The sequence below is a fragment of the Hetaerina americana genome, unplaced genomic scaffold, assembly GCF_022747635.1.
Source record: "Hetaerina americana unplaced genomic scaffold, ioHetAmer1.1.p SCAF_77, whole genome shotgun sequence".
NCBI lineage: Eukaryota > Metazoa > Arthropoda > Insecta > Odonata > Calopterygidae > Hetaerina > Hetaerina americana.
Genome location: NW_027287394.1, coordinates 348,977 through 372,544, shown reverse-complemented (window position 1 = coordinate 372,544; position 23,568 = coordinate 348,977). Strand labels below are relative to the sequence as shown.

Sequence of the window (23,568 nt, the reverse complement as noted above, 5' to 3'; positions counted from 1 at the left end):
CTGACCTCCTCTCGATTGGTTATCATTTCTTTCGTTGTAGGATTGAACCCCTTTTGGATACAATCATCGAAAACAGACAAAACTCGACACATCGACGCTTAAGAAGCCGGAATTCCGTTAGCTTCTCCATGCAGGTATAACACACCAACCAGGGATAATTTGCATCCTCCACAACCTAATAAAACAATTTCAATACAGATATTAGCCACAGAATGCACAAAACTCCTTTTTCCGTAATATAAATATACATTTTGACAGCAGTGTACGAAATACACAAACCAACTCCTAAATGACATAAACGAAGATTTCTTGGAAATATAATTATAGAACGTTTAAAACAGAGAGAAAACAGTTAGAGAGTTTAAACTTACTTTGACATCTATTAAATCCTCTATGGTCTTTTGCAGCAGGAATTGTAATTTACTATTGTCGCCGAAAACATTCATCAACAGTCCATGACTGTTTAAACACAGTCTGCACACTTCGAATTCGACTTTATCGCACATCCGGATATTTTTAAAGTACTCCAAATGATTTACTGGAAAACGTATTGTTAAAATTAGAATGGCACTGTTCGCAATTTACTTAACGTACTATGAAAAGTTTCTGAAACACGAAATAAACAATTTCTCATCTGGCCACTTGCATTTCGTTCTTCATCTTTTGGTTTCCTTTGAAACTCAATTGAATTTTAATTCAATGCATTATTTTTTGTTCAATGCATGCATTAATATTTTAAATTTTAATATATAATGTAATATATGAAATAGAAAACTATAATATATTATTTATTGTGCAAAAGTTTATGGGGCATTTGGTTTATGTTTAAAATGGATATTCCCTGTATAAATGTAAGGTTTGACTCTGTTTTTGCAGGATGACTCAGAAGATATTGAATTGCATTTGTCCTCTGATGAGGAAGTCAACAGAAAGGAAGAGTTTGATGCTGACATTCCTCATAAGGAAAGGCACCTCAGAGAGAAAGAGTTGCTATCACAAGGTAAGTAAAGCTCAGGACTCTCCCTGTCTTCACTTTTGCCAATTTTTGGTATAATAGAACAAATGGTGATTAAATGTCTAATTGCCACTAATAGTTAGGGGATTTACTGGGTCAATGTATTTTGAATTCTTTACAGAAATATTTTCATGTAAATTAAAATATTAGGAAAAATTTCAGAAAGGAAAATTGAAATATTTACAATTGAATGAAGTTTTAAAGAATTTTGCTACAAGATAAAATATTCTGTTTCAGACATTTGTAGGGCAAAACTGCTAAGAATAAAACCAAAAGCATTTTAAAACTCAAATTTCAGTTTCCCAAGCTAATATTTTCCTAGTACCTATTTGATTTTCGAACTCTTTCAATTTGACTGCCTTTCTGACATCTATGTTGAACCTGTAACATTCCATTGTCTGTTTACCCATTTTTTTCTTGCAATTAAGGATCATTACTCCTTATCATCATTCCTCATCCATCATTACCTCTTCTGACCAAGATTGCCTCTGCAAACAATGCATTTTTTCTGCTCTGCCTGGATGTTTCTTTAGGTTTTAGGTTTTAATGAACTGATTAATTAAAATGCAGCTTTAGTTATCATACTCTGCTTATGCAAGGGTTTGCTCAAAAAGTGATCTGACTTCAATGTTTTTCTAAAATAATTTATACATTCATCAATATATATTTTTTCATCCTCATAGAAATATCTATTCTAAATTATATTTTTGCAAATATTTTGCCAATTGTCATAGCACTTTAAAAAATCATTTTTAATGATCTTCTGTATCTGCTCCTTTTTTGTGGTCTTTATCTTGTTAATCATATTGTAGCATCATATTTCCAAGGGCATTTTAAGTTTTTGGAACAGGAAAAAGTCACTTACGGCCAGATCTGGGAAAAAGGATGGATGTGCCATTATATAGTTTGTTGTTTTTGGCCAAGAGTGTGCACAGAAATAACAAGTTTTTTGGTCCAAATACAAATTTTGCAATGGCCAGTGTCATTGGTAAAATTCAAAAGGCTTAATCCAATTAATATGTGTAGGTTCTCGGCAACTTGTGTGATGGTAATTCAATGATTGGTCAATACTATTTTGTTCACTTCATCAATGTTTTCATCTGTTATTGATGAATTAATACCAATGGTTTTAATAACGTTTCATATAAATTGAAATAAGGCTTCATGTTTATTGAAATATACCATTAATTACTTAATTGACCATTGTTTTTGATTAGTGAATTGCTCATAATTGAATTAATAATTTTATTTATAACTTATTATCTCCATCTTCTTGATCTGTATTTACCTTATTGATATTTTGCCATGTCAATATCTGTTTTATTTTGTGATTTTGGTAAAAAATAGTTGTGTGTAACTTCTTTCATTTAATTGTTTGTTCTCTAGAAAATGAACTTCCTTCTTTATATGATACCTTTCTTTTCCCACTTGCTATTCCTTTAAAGCATAGGAAATATTTTAATTCCTTCTCAAAATCCCTGTAAAAAATTGAGTTTTTTTCAAATTTTTACATACTTTGTGAACACCTGTGGATAAGTTATGCAATTGAGCATTAAAGACTTTCATTTTAATTGAATGGGGTTAAAAAACTTGGTGACTGCCAATTCCTGGCCATATATTTCTTAAAATGGTATAAATAAAAAGCTGAGAAGTATTCTGCATACATTTTTGTTTTGAGTTAAAATATTTCTGCAGGATCTCTGGGAAACAAACATTAAAGATATTATTTGGGTCAGCAATAGGTGATGTGAGATACCGTATTTCCGTAAGATTTAAGCATATCTGAAGTTGATCGGATGAACAAACAATATGTTTAGTCTGTATATAAGAAGACTTGTGAACATTTAATTGTTAGCACATATACCTAAATGGCAATATGAAAAAATGTAAAAGTTGTGTTTTAAGCTTTGTGGAACTCCTTCATAATGAGGGTGAAAAAAGATGGTATCCGAAGATGTTTATTTCTAGGGTTATTTATGTACATAAATGTGTGTGTATGGACTGAAGATAGCAAACTCATTCATTGGTTGAATATGACTATTCATTGATTATCTTCCATTTCTTCAAATCTTTCAGATGGTGGCCAGAAACTAGGTGGCCCAGTGGAGGATACAGCAGGCACTGTACTTCATGTTTGTCAAATTTGTCACGAAGTATTTGCGCAAAGGGACCTTCTCAAAGCTCACGTAATACATGTACACCTTAACAAGGTAATGCAATTTACATGTGAGTTTTGCTCAGAGCTATTTGAGAGAAAACATGACCTTGCAAGGCACATCACATTGGTGCATGCTGTGAAAAAGAAGCACCAATGTGAATTCTGCTCCAGAGACTTTCTTTATTTGAGTAAACTCATAATCCATAAGTCATCACATACTGGAGAAAGACTATTTAGATGTGCATTGTGTTTGAAAGGTTTTGCTCAAAAGTTACATTTACAGAGGCACATTAATATACACATGGGAGAAAGGCCACACAGATGTCAGATGTGTTCAAAAGCATTTGCTCAGACTGGTAATCTAAAGATGCACTTGTTGACACATACAGGAGAAAGGCTATTCAGATGTAAGATATGTTCCAAAGCATTTAGTGTCAATTATAGACTAAAGAGGCACTTATTGACACATACAGGCAAAAGGCCATACAGGTGTAAGATATGTTCGAAAGCATTTACTCACAATTATAAACTAAAGACTCATATGTTGACACATACAGGGGAAAGGCCAAACAGATGTAAGATATGTTCCAAAGCATTTACTCAGGCTAATAATCTAAAGAGGCACTTATTGACACATACGGGGGAAAGGCCACACAGATGTGAGATATGTTCCAAAGCATTTAATTTCAAAAGGACTCTGAAGACTCATATGTTGACCACACATGATAGATTTGTGCCAAAGCATCTATCATAAAGAAGAGTAATAATCTAAAGAGGCACCTGTTGACACACACTGGTGAAGAGCCAACCAACTGTCCAGAGATGTCCAAAAGCATTCATTAAGAGCAATAATCTTTAGTCACATGTGATGAAACACCCTGCGAAATGATCACAGGCAAATGTAACAAATATATTCAAAATTATTCACTCCCACTTCTTAAACGAAGTGGTATTTGGGCCACATACTGATGAAATTAAATGTGTGACATGTTTGACATTCAAATAACAAGCACCATCATTAAATACAGGAAGCCGCAGAAAGAAGTAAAATGCTCTAATTCAACTAATTAAAAACTGATTTTCTCTAATTCAAGAAATCCTTCTCTCAAAGAGTAATAACGCTATGTAAAATTGATATGCAGAATTGAATGCTAAGTATTAGGTTATATTCTTGAACTCTTCCCAAAAATGTTATCACCCTGCCAAGGAAACATCATAAAACATTAATTACAACTTTGTACAAGTGCCAATATTCTGCTGTTTATTGTAATATCTTTAAATAAAGAATGACAGTTATGAAATATTTCATATGAAAATCTTTTAATTAAATATTATTAACTAGCATTGATTACTATTTGTGTTCCACTTATTTGATGACCTACTATATACCAGAATCAACTAAAAGGATTCCATAACTGTGCTTAAACACTAAGATAGGTTTATATAAGGAAATAAACTAATGGCTATTAGCGCAGAATGACTATGTAAAAACTGTTCTAAATATCACTGCATGAATGTATGATGAAGTTACCTGTCTTTTATTTCATTGCGAAAGAAGAAGATAAGATCTATATCATGCTGAGACTTGGTTTAGTAGTTAAAGGTAAAAATGCAAATATTTTTGTGGACAGGACATTACAAGAGTACATTTATCTCTTTGTCTTCTCAATTAATGCAGATTCTCAGCCTAAGGTGGACAAGTTTCTGCTCTCAAGCTTGTCAGTTGGTCAAAGATGGTATACTGATAGAAAATGAAGTGTAACACCATAACATTGAATGAAAGATAAAAGAATAGGGATCAAAGAGTGTTTAGTTTAGAAGAAGTAAAGGTTTATCTATATAGGTTCCTATATATCTCAATATGGGAATGTGACAAAACTTCTTGGTGAATAACTGTGGGGATTTTATTGCTGATGTCATCTTAGGTAAAGTGAATTAGGGTGGTTGCAGCTTTTAGTGTCCCGTTATACATGAAAATATGGATTGGAATGCTGCTACATTCTGGTTTTTGAGGGCCAAATAGGGAGGGGTGTATGGAGAAATTTAACATGTGCAGACTACAAACTAGATTACTTTAAATGCTGCTGCTATAGAAGAAATGTGGCTCATTTGGGAATAGCATAGAACTTGTTTTTACTTTGGGTTTGAAATGCATGGCTTTGGATATCAAGGCTTTCTGCCAAATGAGATTCATTCCAATTTTAGGTGATGGATAATAAATAAAGTCATTCTCTTATTCAAATTTTTAAAGAACATATTGAAAGACCCAAAAATTAGAAGCTAAATTACTTAACCTCTAGGTTTCAAATTACCATTGTTATGAAAAATTGAAACTTTTTGAAATTGGGGAATTCTACCTGGTTTTGTAATGCTTTATCATTCAGGAGACCCAGGATTGAATCCTTGAGAGGGCAAGTATATGTGATTCTTTGCAAAGAGTATTTTCAGTGATTACATTGTCCATCCGGTGGGAAGTTAAACTATGTTACTCTTAGATCCTTCTGGTCATTCATAGTAAGATAGCTGATACTAGGTTGCTCTTCATCTTTTCCACTCATCCCTAATTGTAATAATGATCTCAGCCATTGAAAATTGCCCTGAAATTAATTCGTAAAATGAATAATTTATAAACAGATTATTGGGTGTGACTAATGCAATTTGAATGTGGGTTAGATAATGTGTATGATATTGTAGCTATTACTGAAGTTGAATTCTCAATCAGTAAGTCATTACACAAAGAGGGTATTAACTAATTAGTGAGTGACTAGCGAGTAAAGATAGTACCAATATCAAACACTTCCTTCATCATTACCAACATCCTGGCCCAGAGCACCATCCATGAGGTTGTCCCCAGTCACCTTTCAGTCCCGATTTGGCCTTCCTATGGTATCTCACAAAGTTGACCAATTATCTCTTCAAAATTTCATTTAAAAAATTTGCCAAGTCCACTCCATTAGAATGGTGCTCATCAGAGGTGTCTTTTTGCTGTTTTTAACTTCATCCCAGCATCATGAGTTTTTTGCAATGGCGGCACTTTAAGGCTTGCTCTAAGATGTATATGAGTATCTAGAAAAATTTTAAGCATCTGTGCAATCAATGAATCTTTTATTCCCAGAGAAATTTGACTTTAACAGAAGATTAGATGACTTACTGATGAATGAAAAGTATTAAAATACAGGGTTATATAAAAATATTGGCAGTTAAACAATTTTTCATAACTTTTATTACAAAAATGAAAATGTTTATGAAATATTTTGCACCAATATTTTTGTGTTATCACGTAAAAAAAATTCGTCCGATGTGTATCGCTCATTGGCTACAATAATAGCCTCCATTTTCTGTTTAAAGTATATGTAGTCCTAATTTGATGCATCCTGGTTCATACGAATGAGTAATGTCTAAATAATGGCACCTGGTGCTCTAATCTTTAGAGGTTAAGACTGATAAATACAAGAAACTGGGGTATGCCACAATGGTAATCTATTTAATTAACTGATTTGCTAAAGCTGGAATTCCAATCCAATAATCTAGGAGTGTAAAAACCACTTAACTTGACCAGACTTAGAAATCTAATCTTGCCATTTTCAGTCTTAAAATTCAATGAAATGGGATCTGCCAAATATAGTTCTCATTGTTTGAAGTATGAAATGAATTCAAATTATTATTCATGTATACTATATATGTATGGAATATATGCATGTAATTATTGAGCACTACTTTCTATTCAAATTATATGCAGGAGAAAATGTAAAGCAATGTGTTATCCTAGGTTGCAGCTTTAGTTCTAGGCAGTGATTTTTGAGTCAGACAGAATCCTGAAGTTAATTGCATTCACATGGGGTTTTCACATGCTTTGTTTGTAATGAGAAGTTCTCAAATTGGGATGAATATTATGTCGCATGCAAAAGGCCACTTTGCTCTCATTTACTTCTGTGACATGTGCAAGAAATAATACAAAAGTGAGGTCTATTTTGGAGAATACATCAGAGATGTTCATGACAAACAGAGAGAATTCACATGCATATATTTAGACAAGGTATTTGGGGAGAGGAATAAATTCAAGAATCAAATCCATATTCTTTCTAAAAAAAACACCAAATGCGTGTCTTAAATGCCAAAAGTGATGATTTTGCCTTCAAGCCTTGAGGAGTCATATTTAGAATACTCAAGAATGTGAAATCATACATTTTAAAGTTTGTTTTCACAGAGATTTGTTACATTTGGTAAATTGAAGAAATACAAAATGGTGCGCATTGATGGAGAGAATATTGAACATGGTTTCTGTGGTAGCAAATTTAAATACCTTCAATGCAATACCAAAATGCATTCAACTTACTTTCGAAAAGTCTGTGAAAATTGCCATTAAACTTACTAAGCAGAATATCATTAAAGAACTCATACAGTTATGTACAATATCAGGAAGTCTCTCAATTGCAAGCATTGCATGGAGACTTCCTTTGCCCAAAGTACTTTCAAGAGACTTGCTGGTGCCTTGCAGTGAGAAGGTTCATTCTTGTAGCAAGAGTAGGAAAACATTCAATTTTCATTGCCATTATGTATAGAAAAGGAAGGGCATCAAAGTTTCATGAAGAGTTCTGTGTTACTGGAACAGCCTGAGGCAATCCTGGTATATTCACACAGGAGATGCAATATTTGTGACTTATACTCTGAGTCTGTTCTCAAGAACCACATGGTTGTAAATGAAAGCATGAGGTGTCTATGAAGTGTGCCCACACTAATTCTGCCGGAAGTAGCCTGGAGGTCAATATGACCAAACAAATCTAATTAGGTATGAATTAATCTCAGGGAGGGAAACTTCATCATTAATGGCCAGGGTTTGCCAAAAAACCATTCTCAGTGCTCTCTAAGATGTGGAAGCATCAGGGAAATTGTTATTGTAAACCTCTGTGCACCAACTGTATCACACAAAAATGGAATCAATCATTATTATCAAATTACTAAGTTTTGTGTTAAATTTTAAAAATTTCTTCAGCAGATTAACGAAAAGATTTTGATGTTCAAAGGGTTTTCTGCTCTATCCTATGTAAGGATAATCAATAAACTGTATTATCTATTACATTGTATTCTCTTTGGGTATAATCCACATTACAGTTAATTAATAAAATGGATATCCATTAACAGTTAACCTACCATCTCCTAAATATCCATAAAATATCCACATCGTCAATCTGCAACACTTATATGTCAAAACTTTGAAAATTGATATAATATTTTGAATATCACATAAACCCAAGCACTAGGTGGAAGAAGAAGCACCTAGATGGAAATTGAACCCGTGACCTTTGGGCTGGCAGATGTAGACATTATCTTAACGCCAATGAGGCTGGTGACTAGACAATCCAATGGATAGATATATTACAGAGGTAATGCACAAAATAGATATCCAAAATTTAAAAATGGATGGTAAGTCCAACAATTGTCAAACACGAGCCACATTGTTGTCCGTGTTATCCTGGTGTGTGAATTTCACTTTCCCTCTAGCTAAGTACAGGGTGAACTCTATCATCACCTACCAAACCTAAAGAAGCACAATTTAGTAACCTAAACTACATTAAGTTTCTCTTCATCTCTGAGTTATTTTTTCCCCTTTTCATCTCATATTGTAGACATCCTTACCCAGTTATCCCCTATCCCATTTCCCCTCTTTTACAGTCTTCAACATCTCACAATGTCTGATCAATACACACTTCATCCACTCTTACATCTGACTCCTTATCCTTAGTAATATATATGCCAACTGAGTTCCTCTCTTCTTGCCTCTTGTCCATGACTATACTATACTTCCTCATTTGTTTTCCTTCTTTTGGTAAATTCTCCATCCCTTTTCATGCCCAAAATAAATTAATTCAGCCTCCCATTTATATCTAACCTCCTGCTGACCACTTTTCCCCACCGTTCATAGCTATGCTCCATATCAAGGTTTCAACAAGTCTTTTCTCAATATACTTACGCAATGTCCATCTCGTCAATTCCCTCCTCCTTGTATTAAAGCCTCCTCACTTGTGCAATTCTTTTCCTTATGTCCCTACTAATTTGGCAGAGTTGGTCAAAATAACAATTCAGAGATACATTAACTGTTCTACCAGCTCTACTTTTTCACCTTTCATTTTTATGTTTATAAGCTTTTTTCCTCCTGGAATATTGCAGAACATATGTTTTAATAATTTTGATTTTCATCCCATATTTATCGCACTGAATTTATAATTTACTCATAAATGCTTGCATTCCCTTAGCTGACTGACAATCTGAAGCTTGTTAAACAGCAAAACCAACTCATTTTATGAATTCCTTGCCGAATTTCATTCCTACCTCCAGCTCTTCCCTTAATGCCTCTTCTTAATTATTTCTTCGACATATATGTTTAACAGCAACAGTGATAATGGGCAACCCTTCCTAACACCTCTCTCTCTAACACTGTCCATCCACACTCTCAGTCCCCTACTTGCACCTATGCTCTCTGATGTACGCCTTCATGAAACAGAGGAAGGCCTTAATGAAGTGTTGTTATTTCTTTGCACAGAATTGTCAGAAATTCTAGGTTAAAACAAGGTGTCTCAAAAAACCAGTGTTTGCACAATGAAAATGCATATCCACACTAACGTTCATGTGTCATATCACATGATTGACCTACACAATGCAAATGACTACCAATTTTTATAAACCATAAACAAAACAGTTAATAGTATGGTTGCTTTGGGAGTTAATGTTTGAAATAGCTCCACAGCCTAACATGTCATTACGTGCAATTCATAAATAATACCGAACAAAAATATACTTAAAAGCATAATTAACTATCATCTTGCAACTGATAGCTTATTATCGGTAGTAGTAAACAAAGCACTGATGGACTTAATTCAGTTCTACATGCCACCAAACAATCATAAAGAGGAAGAATTCGCTAGGATATATCATCAGTTAGAGGACATAATAGGGTATGTATTCCTGCATGGAAATATTTGATCATGAATACAGATTGGAATAAGATAATAGAAAAAGGAAGAGATAGTGAAGAGGTGGGGGACTGTGGTTTAGGCACAATGAATGACCGACCGTAGGGAGAAATCAATTGAGCTCTGCTGGAGGGAGATATGGGTAACTCATCACCAACACATGGTATAGACATCACAAAAGGCATACGAATACATGGTGAATGATTCCAAGTCAATAAAAGAAAGATATCAGTTACATTATTAATTATGGCTTGGAAAACAATGAGAAACAGGATGAACAATTTCTAAACATCAAGTTACATTTAATTAATTACAAGAGTAAAATAATATAATCGAAGTTAATAAAATATATGGGGAAAAAGAACAATTTTGAGGGTGCAGTTTGAGGATATGGATAAAGAAGAGAAAGATGGATATTGACGGAGTATACACGATGGCAGGCTGATTGTTTTATGTCTAATGTGATTGGCATTTTGCTTTTATTGGACTAAATATGGAAATTGCTTAAACTCTCTCAGAAAATATGAGAGGAATAGATTTGGTAAAATAACCCATACAAAAAGCCAAAAGTTTCCAGTGTCTTAATAATTTTTTATGTATTGCACGTATGATATATAAGGCTTGGTATTTTGTTAACTATAACGTTAACTTCCAAACCAACCTTCCTATTAACTGCTGTAGTTATGGTTTATAACAATTGGTAGTCACTTGGGGTAAAATCCAGGCTGTAAGGAGGGTAATCATTTGCATTGTATAGGACAGTCATGTGATATGACACTTGCACGTTGGTGTGGACATGCATTATCATGATGGAAACCCTAGTTTTTTGAGACACCTTGTTTTAACCTAGGACTTCTTACAATTCTGGACAGAGAAATACAAACACTTCATTAAGGCCTTCTTCTGTCCAATGAAGGATAATTTTCTGGTTATTGTAAATGATCTCATCAATTAAAGCCAGCATGGATTCTGATAAACTCAGCCATCCAGACCACTGCTTATTGTGGACATTTTTCCAGCCATTTAAATACTCCTTGGTCATTTTTGATGTGCATACAGTTCTTACCATACATTTCCACTAAATGACAATGAATTTATATCAGGGAATCTTGCCCCCCTCAGCGTTCAAAGAATAATTAGTTCTACTTAAATGAATTCTCTTCCACTAACCTTGTGTTTTGTTATAAGTAGGGGGCAAATAATTGTATTGGCGCAGGTTTGACCTTAAAATCAAAGCCGGATATATCAAGAACTATCGGTCGCAAAAAAACAAATGACGTCACGTGAAAAAGGAGGGGGCATACTTTCTTCATATTCAATGTAATTGCATGATGTCAAAACAGCCCCCAAGCATGAAAAATCATGACCCAAGACCATCGCCTCTTATATCTCAAACGGTGTTACGTGATAGACAAAGCAATTTTACTTAAGGAAATAACTTAAAGTATCCCTTTTATGGGAGGAAATATATAAATTTCATCAATTATATCGTTTTAAAATAACGATAACAACAAATTAACGACATTTTTCAAAAGACAACTAAATTATATGTAAAAATGACACCCTTAATATTTTAAAAGGACTTGAAATAAGCCGTAAAAAATTTATTAAATTTTTCAAGACCGAGTTTTTGAACAGCCCACTTATTCTCTTTCATTCCGCTTCACTATTCTCTCATTCTATCCCCATAATTCACAGTATCCTCCTAGTCGGAAATTGACGTTTAAAGCGGGAGTCATGAGGAGAGAGTAGAATTGCGTTTAGCGGGAAATGCCCATCCCTCACCCCCCTGCTTTTTCCCCTTCCACTGCACCTTCTAAGCAGTATAAAAAGCGGGTAATCGGCAGTAAGTCGGCAGTGGTCTGAGGCTAGCTCAAGCTATCGGCCCGACATTTCAGCGTGTACATGTTTCAGATAAGACCTTCCTCCGTGGGGTAACACCAAAAGTTGTGGGGTAAGTATGACCTGTTAGCCGAATTGGCTTTTCGAATTTTTTTAAAATTTTTTCTATACGCTCTACGAGCGAGCCAATATGAAGATTGGACACTCTCAATGCCCGCTTTCAAATCCCGGCGAGAAAACATGACACCCTTTTCAGGGTATCCAAGGGTTTTCAGGGTATGGGAATATCATTTTCGTCAGGACACCCACTTTGTACCCCTTAAGGGGTTGAGCAGCGTAGGGAGTAGTCAGTACTATCGTACTGAGTATTTTCCAGATTTTTCAGATCGATTGGACCAGCGGCTTGGCCCCATGGCCAAAAAAGCCGATATTTTCAGGAACTATGCACAATAACTCTGTTTTTTGATTATATAAAAATATGATTTAAATTTGAAAGTTTATAAGAAAACAATTAGCTATCGCTTTCGCATGAAGTTATTCTTGAAAATATTAGGGTTTACCATAGGGTAAAAGGAGTAAAGTAAAATCCTCTTATAAAGTACCCTTTTAAAAATTCCATATGATACTAAGCATACGTGTATACTATTCACAATTTCTAAAATTTTGATACACCGTAGAGGTGGGCCAAAATTTAATTTAATTTAAAGTTTCCCTAAGGAATCCGTGAGAAATTGGAATATGGCGTTAAAAACCTTCATAAATCCGTTGTTTGAAAAAATAAAAATATGGTTTAACTTTAACGGTTTATCAGGAAAAATGTAGCTTTTGATTTCGCATAGAATTACCCGTAAATTTATAAAGGGCTTACATTTCAAAATTAAGGGAATGGCAAAATCCCGAATAGAGGTACCCTTTTAAAAATTCTATACGATACCAGATATACGTGTTTACCAATCCAAATTTTTAAAATTTGATGAACCAAATAGGTGAATCTAATTTATAATGTTTTCTAAAAGGAAAAGGGATACAAAATTGTTGAAATATATAGTTATATATATTTAAAAAAAATTTTGTTTCAAACAACTTTTATTAGATTATTCTTTTTAAATATAAAAAAATTATCTTCACTTTGATTATACGTCATCACCTCCCCCACTGCAATTGTAAACATTCGGGGAGAAAAATTTTTACCTTCCTCCCCCGAAAAAAAATTGTTGCCACTACCCCCTCCCTGAATCGGTTAGTCATCTTCTCAAACTTCTCCACCTGGTAGCGCGTTTCCTCCTCCAAGTCCTCCTTCAGAAATGGCCCCTCCACCCGCAGCCGAAAGAATCTTTCCCGGATGCTAACCTGCCAGAACAAAATATATACCGTCAGAAGATATTAATTACACATCGAGCAGTATTAAAATTTGATATAACCAGTTGAAAAAGCTACCACATAAGTTTAAGGAGAGATGAACGCTTCGGGTGACGAGGTAGAGGTGGGGACGCTGAATTTGGGGGAGATGATCAGCGTCATAGCTGAGGTGATGGACTCCATCCCACAAAGGTAAAAACAACAACTTTGTACATAAAAAATCATATGTACATATATTATATAAATATATAATCATACCTGTCCCTAGAGAAGAAGTCCGTCAAAAAAGTGACTGAGTAGTGGTCGATGGCTATTAGTGACAATGGCTGCGGTCAACTGAGTAGTGGTTGATGGGTAGTCTAATGCATTGTAGCATTTGGCATTGCAATTTTGCAGTACGAGCTGCAAACTCCACAGACCTTGGCATATGCTCAGGTTGCGTGGAAGAATAATTGAGGGAAATACCTGACCTAGTTAATTCCATCCAAGCCCAGGCAAGGATATGCGTAGATGATGAAATTACTTGATTCCAAATAGGTGACCTTCTTGCACGGATGTCCAGCATTGAGCATTGCATTTTATCAATAGAAGCTGCCAACTCCACAAACCTTGGCACATGGTCAGGTTGCTCTGGAGGATAATTAAAATACCTGAACTAGTTAATTCCATCCACGCTCAGACCAGCACATGTGCAGATGATGCGCAGATAAACCCAAACTGATCATCCCCTAAGTAATCATTTGCCCTACTCTCTATTCTTTTGTTTATGATCCTGAGAAGAACTTTAGCAGCATGGGATATCAAACAAATTGTCCTATAGTCCTCATTTGACGTGGCCTTCACCTTTTTCAGTAAAGGAACTAAAACTGATCTCACAAAGTTTTCCGACCAGATTCCTTCTTCATAAATACAACGGATCAGCCCATATAGCCTCTTCCTCCTACATTTTCCCAAGCATTGTAAAAGTTCCACAGAAATGTTATTAACCCCCATGGCCTTATTTAGTTTCATCTCCCTTAATGCCCTTTCTATCTCATTGTCTAGTATGCCTGGACCTTAGCTGTCTTCCTCTATGTCATTTTCTTTTTCAATGTCTAACTACGTTGGTCTGAGTTCTTTACTATACAGTTCTATATACTCCTTCTATCTCTCTTGGATCTTTCCTGCGTCAACTATTACCTTACCCGCCTTATCTCTAACTGTTAGCATAGCTCTTCCTTTCTTACTTCCCGATAACAATTTAACTTTGCTGTACAGTGCACCGATTTCACCCTTCCTCTACAGACTTTCCATATCCTTGCACTACGTCTTCCACAATGCTTCTTTTGCTTTATTTGTTGCCCGCCTCAATTTATTGTTCAATTTTTTGTACTTCATTTTGCCTAATTCTTTATTTATCTACTTCCATTTTCGCCGCTCATCCATCTTTGTAATCATCTCATCCGTGATCCATGGTTTCCTAGTCCTTTTAGCGTTAACGTTTCCAATAGTGTCTTTTGCGGCTTAAGACAACCCTTCCTTGATCATTTCCAATTTTTCTTCGATAGTACTAAGCCATTACCATCCTCCATGATTTTCTCTACTGCCTGTTTGTATTCCATCCTTTTCAACCAATTTAATGCTTCTACATTCCATTTTCAAACTCATCGCCCCTGTCTTATCTTTTTGAAACGTACGGTACATTTCATTACAACTAAATTGTGGTCTGAGTCCGCATCCGCTCCCAGAAAGCTGTGGGAATTTATCACACTATTCCTAAACCTGTGTCTAACCAGGATATAATCTAGCTGATATCTTCCTGAGTCACCTGGCATTTTCCATGTATACCTGCGTCTTTTTTGGTGTCTAAACCAAGTGTTGGTGATGACTAGCCCCTGTCTCTTGCAGAACTCAACTGCTTTCTCCCCGCGGTCATTCCTCATGCCTATACCGTAATAGTCCCCCACCTCATCACCATCTCTTCCTTCGCCTACCGTCGCATTCCAATCCCCCATCACGATCAAATGGTTCCCTGCCGGAACACATGCAATCATGTCCTCTAACTGATCGTATATCCTATCGACATTTTCTTCCTTATGGTTGCTCGGTGGCATGTATACCTGAATAATAACTAAGGTCGTCGGTTCTGCGTTTATCTCTACTAGTAGTATTCTATCCGTTACCTCCCCTTGTTGGCTCTCGTCCCCACCGCTGTATATTATTCTATATTTATTGCTCCAGTAATCCCCGCTATCTTTCCATCTCACCTTGCATAGACCTAAAATATCTATACTTCCCCATTTCATCACTCGCTTAACATTCTCCAATTTCCCTGTCCTCATCATTGTCTTAACATTCCACGTTCCTATTCTAACTAATTTGGTCTTCTTCTTCTGCCACTTCTGTCCTGCTGCTGCTGATTTTCCCTAGCAAGGGTTTTGAGGGATGATGACCGTGGAAGCCTTGCCTCCCCTGCTGCCGGGCATGACACACGGCCGATTGGGCCGAGTCCCGAAGTTGCCAGGACTCAAAATATCTCTATTGTCCATCATTTTTTCTTGGGAATGATAATTGAGGTGGTTTCCTGTTGCCTTCCTCAATAGTGTTTTTAACGTGACACCATCCATTTTGGAAGGCTTAGAAACCCTGAAATATAACCTCTCCCTTAAAACCACAACATGCCCCATCCATTAAATTCTTCTTTCAATTGACCCAACTGGTCTACACCACAAATGCTATTCAAATTAAGGAAAAAATAAGTTTGCCAAAATATTTAAATGGGAAAATGTCCACAATAAGCAGTGGTCTGGTTGGCTGAGTTTGTCAGAATCAACGCTTGCTTTAATTGATGAGATGATGTACATTGGTGTGGACAATGCATGTCCAAACCAATGTGCACATCAATGTGTCATAACACAAGACTTACCAACACAATATAAATGATTACCCTCTTTACAGCCAGGATTTCGCCATCAGTGACTACCGATTGTTATAAACCATAAACACAGCTGTCAATAGGAAGGCTGGTTTGGAAGTTAACGTAAGAGTTGACAAATAATAAGCCCCACATGTTATTACGTGCAATTCATAAATAATACAGCTAAAAATTTTGATCAAAGCATAATTAACTATAATATTGCAACTGATAGCTTATTATCAGTAGAAGTACATGCAGAACTGACATAGTTGAGTTATACATGCCAACAAGAACTCATAAGGAGGAAGAATTCGCTAGGAAATACCATCAGTTAAAGGACATAATAGGGCATGTGCTTCTGCAGGGAAATATTTGATCATGACTACACATTGGAATAAGACAATAGACAAAGGAAGATGTATAGTAGAGGTAGCAGACTATGGTTTTGGCTCAATGAACAATTTGTAAACATCAATTTACATTTAAATTAGCACAAGAGTTAAATAATATATCCAAAGTATATAAAATACAGGGAAAAATAACAATTTTTACGATATTGGTGGGGTGTACAAGAAGGTAGGCTGATTGTTATATGGCCAATGTGATTGAAGCCACACACAAAGGAAAATTTTTTTTCAGGTCAAAATAATTTTTAACGTCAAATCCAATGAGGGATGAAAACTGAATTTTCCATACATTTCACATAAACAACATGATCACTGTTGAAAGAGTATCGGACAATTCATTAACTAAATGCTTAAATGTTTCCCTTTTATGAGATAAAGTGTTTTCTCTAACATATAAAATGACTGGGATTACTATTATCCATCGTATTGCCGAGAGATTGGTTTTTGTACAAATTAATGCAAGGAAATGTTACAAAACATTCCTTTTTGCAAAAATGTAATATAATTCAATTCCATGAATACAATTTATCTCCTCTCGATTGGTTGTCCTTTCTTTCGTTGCTGTCGGATATCATCAATTTTGGATTTATATTATAGATGACAGCCAAACACTCGAGATATTGATGCTTAAATAGCCAGAATACCATTATATTCTTCATTCCAGTTGAACATACTAACTAGGGACAATTTGCATCCTCCATAACCTAATAAAATATTTCATAAACAGATATTAACCATAAAATGCATGAAACTCCGTTTTCCCTAATGTAAATAAACATTTTGACAACAGTGTATCGAATAGATATACCAACTACTGAATCCTATGTAGTGATTTAGAATGGAGGAGATGAAGTGGCCGAGAGAAAAAACATCCAAAGAAGTGCAAAGAGGGGAGGAGAGTGGGGTTTTTGGGAGAAATCCGAAAGAGGCAGGAGAAATGCATTTTAATCCATCATATTGTTATTTACTTATTTATTCAAATAATAAATATACTTAAGAGTTTATAAATGCATGACATACTAACAGAGAACAATAACACATGGATTTGTTGGCAAGTTTACATTGGAATATAAAATTTGGGAAAGAACAAAAACATATTTGTCACATTTACTGAAATGGTATTGAGTCCTTTGGTAGACATGATTTCAGATAGGTATACTTCGTTTTAGCCTGCGAAAACACTGATGTAAAATATTCCTATTCTCATACAAACTTATTTTAAAAAGGCACTATCTAAATAACATGGTTTAAGGGTGAAAGAAAATGTTTTGTTTTAAGAATAAGAACTATCAATTTAAATAATCTTACTGAAAACAAATAACAGAAGCATTCACACTTTATTGATTATAAATATTACGAATGCATTGAACCTTGGCTGGAAGTTATTGTATTTTTAGGAATCTATACCATTATTTTGTTTTAACTATAATGTTAAATTTCATAAACTGCGACTAAATGTCTATTGTACTATTAAGTTCATCACATACATAAGGAGGTAATTTCAATGTTTTACGCCCTAAATTAGATCATTAAAAATTGCTCCAGTTTGGACGTTGAACCTTTTTGGAAATATTATCTCCGGGAAACCAGCTATCTATTTACAGCATCACTTTAAAAGGATTATAATTGTTAGTTCACGTACAAATAATAGATAAAATATATTCTAACGCACAGACAATGTAATGTTGGGGTTTACGGACTAATATTTAGAGAACTGAGTACTATTTTAAGTGTTTGGTTTTTAATTGTATTATCTGATCAAAGGAATCATAACATTCTTTTGAATGAGAGTTTAAATAATGTTAAGATGTTGAAATTTATTTGAATATGGTGATCATTTAGTGCCAAAACAAAACCTAATTGATTCTCAAACTCGCATTTATCAATCGATTCAGAACGAACGACCCATCGAAATGTAGTCGGCCATTTTGGAATCAATTGCTTATGTGTATATAAAGTTGACAGCTGGAAGTGTTCCGAAAATGCCTCGACAAGAAAGATTTAACTGTCGACTATATCTTGGCCGAGGTGGTCGGTTGACGGATATTTTTTGCGAAAACGACGATGCTGAGCAACTGGTGCGGGAAACAATATAAGAGTTATTGGAATTGAAAGTAGGCTATCCGTTGTATGTTTACGTAACTTTCACATTGACGTTTATATCGTAATTTTAACACGAATATTTCGGTAGTGCCCGGTTCTAGGACAAAACAAAGCCTCTGCATTACTCTTTCAATAATTAGAGTTCCATTGAGAGATAATGTATGGGGTTTTATACTTTGATAATCTTGTTTTCATAGGTAGTGTGGGAAGGAAGCAACCCGTGGTTCCTTTGCTATCAGTGCTTTAAAATAGTGACCGATTTCTATATGTTTAAGCAGCAATGCCATGAAAATAATCTTTTATTGGAGAGGCAAGCGGAAAAGAAACAGGAAGAAGGAAATATTGGTCGCGCAAAGGTGAGTTGTGTGTAACTTATGTGTTTATTTAATTATGTTCTGAGCAATGGTTGTGATAATAATATTCGTTTAGGAAAGTAAGTTATATTGGTAAATAAACGTTTTTATGTGATATGTATTTCCTGTGTACATATGCAAATAGCAAATAGGTGCATTGAATTAAAAATTGCGAAAATTTTATGCATTTGGTATGTATGTAGGAAAAAATGTAATACTTAAATATTTATTGGAAGAGCATTCGTGAGTGTACTTATACTGGAATTTTTTCGAAAAAGAGTGAAAATATTTAATAAAAGAGGGCAAATACGGTGCATAAATATTTAAAAAAGCAGAAAAGATCAATAATTTACGTATGTACATCTGTTATATAATATCTCGTGGTAAATAATATAATGTAGGTATGACTACTTGTTGAAAAGCCAGTAAAACCGTATTGTTTTGTAGAAATTTCCTCCTCAAGAAGAAACTCCAGGAATTATTAGGTAAATGTGCAGCAAAAAGTGGGTAGTTTTTAGTTAGTGATATAAACGGAATTTGTAGGGTTTACATATATAATTATTTTGACGAATTGTGCAGCTTAATAGTATGTAGTCGACATATTTCCGCAAGGATTAAAACTAAATTCAGGTGCCAAATAGGTGGAAAGTAGACATTGGAAAATAGATAAATCCTATTTTATGTTTTATTTATTCATATTGATTGGTATTTTTCTATTGAGATCTACTCTAATAATGAATGATATAGTTGGAAAGGAGTTATTTTTAATTTTTTAAACAGTTTTTAATATATTTGTAAGAAGAAATTTAAAATTCTTGTCACATTTTATTATAATTTTCCATGTTTATGAATTTTATCTACCAGTGATGACATAATGGCTAAACATTTTACATAACAAAAGAGACATTTTACGAGGGTTCTGCTTATTATTTGTTCTTCAAATGTGATATTAGTGCATCAAAGTAGTGCTTATATTTTTCCAAATAATCATGTTATATAAAGAAATAAAATAATTGACTTTGTAATTCCTCACACTGGTGTCAATCGTTGACTTGGAATAGTGGTAGGTTTAGGAGTGTGGAGTGGGACGGATACAAAATTTCATTCCCTAGCACATCTTTGTGATGGATGCATTTCAAAATTTCCAACTGCTGGAAAGCTTCAAGGCTTTGACATTTATTTTCAAAGTAAGTAATTTCTGTCACAAATACCCTTTTGTGGGCACTTTTGATGAGTTTATTTGCACAGATAGATGTTATGCTCTTATTTTACACATGTTCTTAATTTTTTTTTCTTAAAATTTCCCATCCTGTTTGCCCAATACAATTTGTTTAACATTGTGACCACTTGAAATCATACACATGCCACTCCTTTCGTTTTTGGGGACTTTGTCTTTAGTGTGTGAGAGAGATCAGGTTCTTAAGGCATGAACCATTATAAAATCACATTTATTATTTGGTTTTTGGTACTATTTTAATTAAATTTTGAGAATTAGTCCCTGGATAGATTAGTGGTAGCCTTTAAGCAATGGGATCTTTTAAATTTTTGGTTTTGTAAATGTGGCTTAAGGCTATTTCTGTATGTTTCTTCAGGTAATGTTTAGCAATTAGATCTTCCGAATAGCAATTTTTTACTAGCAATGTTCTAATTATATTAATCTTCTTATTTATATTGAATTTTGACATAGGGGTAATTGTTAAATGGTGGATCATTCCATGAAGCCACATTGTTACCTTTTTAACCCTCCACCCTCCCTCTCTGACCAACCCCCTCTCCTTTGATTAGACGGTATACAAATATTTTTTGCTTTAAATGAAGACCACCTGACGATGATGTTCTGACTGTGTAAACCTTGGTTGTGTCTTTTAAATAAAGTGTGGAATATCAAAGGCAATTATTTCATTTCATTATCTTATGCAAATTCCATGACATTACACCTAAAACAACAAATTTAGTCAGGTTTTTTTTTTTATAATTCCATTTCTTTGTTCATATTTGGTAAAGGAAGAAAATCTAAGGAGGGAGTGCAATGTTGCTTCCAGTATTAGTGATGAGGACTTTGCGAATCATGGAGTGGTCACTGCTAGAGTGATAATCATATTTCAGGAAAGAAATATCCTCAGTGTAAAGAATAATAGTACTCATTAAATGCCAGATGTGACGTGTTTGTCTGTAGGAAGCATTCCAGTGATTTTTTGGGAATATCTTGTTTTCAAAAGAATGAAGACTGTGGTGATTGCTTGTAATCGTGAGCCTCAGGAATCCAGTGGCATTTTTATCTGGGCAGGTGTTTTAAAATGACTAGAGGCCACTTTATTCTAATTGTGGTGTTTTTTATCAATTAATATTTGCATTCATTTTTTGTGCATTGCAAGCCTGAGTAATTATGATGGATATTAAAAATGCATTGCTAAAGTATTTCCTCTGTATTGCGGTACATTTACTGCTATGCTAGAGTCGTCAATACACTAGTTTTTAAAAGATGTACTTCTATACAACAATATTTCATTCATGTAAGGTTTGAAACTATGGTAGTTTCTCAGTTTAACATGGAAACAAAATTTACCCAGAAAATGACTGAAAACTTGTCATTTTTAGTGAAAGTTATGGGATAACATGTTCAACATTTACAATTTTGAATGAATCCATATAACAGAAAAATTCTCATTCAGTCATTGTGGAATTTCTGAGATTTACATTTCCACATCATGAACATCCAATGATAACCTGATATAAATAATTTTTGTTACACAATATCTTTAAAAAATTCTCATCCTTAAATGTTCAAATTGGCAAACAGGTAATGTATTTTAGCATTTTAGAATTATTTCTCTTAATAAATGGTTTTCCTGTGATATTTTAGCTGTGGTATATGATGATATAAATGAGCAACCCACAGGTTAAAATGAAAATCTGTTATGTCATAAGCATAACATATTAGCACAAAAGATCTGCAGCTTAATTTATAATTTCAATCATCAGAATCATTGTTATTCAATGGACATTTTTGATTGAGCACTCAACTTAAATTTTGATGTTGCTAGTCATATATTTTATCATTTTTTTATTATTGTTCAACAATTCTAACAATAATGTGCAGATCACAGTTAAAAAGGAGAAGATGGATGTTGAAAAGCCTGAGGTGTTTGAGATATAGTGAGATTTTGAAGACTGTAAAAGAGGGGAAATGGGATAGGGGATAACGGGATAGGGATGTCTTCAATATGAGATGGAAAGGGAAAAAAATAACTCAGAGATAAGAGAAACTTAATGTAGTTTAGGTTACTGGATTGTGCTTATTTAGGTTTGGTAGGTGATGATAGAGTTCACCCTGTACTTAGCTAGAGGGAAAGTGAAATTCACACACCAGGATAACACGGACAACAATGTGGCTCGTGTTTGACAATTGTTGGACTTACCATCCATTTTTAAATTTTGGATATCTATTTTGTGCATTACCTCTGTAATATATCTATCCATTGGATTGTCTAGTCACCAGCCTCATTGGCGTTAAGATAATGTCTACATCTGCCAGCCCAAAGGTCACGGGTTCAATTTCCATCTAGGTGCTTCTTCTTCCACCTAGTGCTTGGGTTTATGTGATATTCAAAATATTATATCAATTTTCAAAGTTTTGACATATAAGTGTTGCAGATTGACGATGTGGATATTTTATGGATATTTAGGAGATGGTAGGTTAACTGTTAATGGATATCCATTTTATTAATTAACTGTAATGTGGATTATACCCAAAGAGAATACAATGTAATAGATAATACAGTTTATTGATTATCCTTACATAGGATAGAGCAGAAAACCCTTTGAACATCAAAATCTTTTCGTTAATCTGCTGAAGAAATTTTTAAAATTTAACACAAAACTTAGTAATTTGATAATAATGATTGATTCCATTTTTGTGTGATACAGTTGGTGCACAGAGGTTTACAATAACAATTTCCCTGATGCTTCCACATCTTAGAGAGCACTGAGAATGGTTTTTTGGCAAACCCTGGCCATTAATGATGAAGTTTCCCTCCCTGAGATTAATTCATACCTAATTAGATTTGTTTGGTCATATTGACCTCCAGGCTACTTCCGGCAGAATTAGTGTGGGCACACTTCATAGACACCTCATGCTTTCATTTACAACCATGTGGTTCTTGAGAACAGACTCAGAGTATAAGTCACAAATATTGCATCTCCTGTGTGAATATACCAGGATTGCCTCAGGCTGTTCCAGTAACACAGAACTCTTCATGAAACTTTGATGCCCTTCCTTTTCTATACATAATGGCAATGAAAATTGAATGTTTTCCTACTCTTGCTACAAGAATGAACCTTCTCACTGCAAGGCACCAGCAAGTCTCTTGAAAGTACTTTGGGCAAAGGAAGTCTCCATGCAATGCTTGCAATTGAGAGACTTCCTGATATTGTACATAACTGTATGAGTTCTTTAATGATATT

At 34.4% G+C, this 23,568-nt stretch overlaps 1 protein-coding gene across 1 annotated transcript in view; it reads left to right on the top strand.

Annotated features, from left to right (window-relative positions):
* The first annotated feature begins 805 nt into the window (after positions 1 to 805).
* LOC139697446 (GDNF-inducible zinc finger protein 1-like) overlaps positions 806 to 23,568 on the top strand; it is a 66,353-nt gene continuing 43,590 nt past the window's right edge. Inside the window, exons 1-3 of the mRNA XM_071596169.1 lie at positions 806 to 817; positions 877 to 1,000; positions 3,092 to 3,328. Of these exons, the coding sequence (XP_071452270.1) occupies positions 806 to 817; positions 877 to 1,000; positions 3,092 to 3,328 (373 nt within the window). The remainder of the gene's footprint in view (positions 818 to 876; positions 1,001 to 3,091; positions 3,329 to 23,568) is intronic.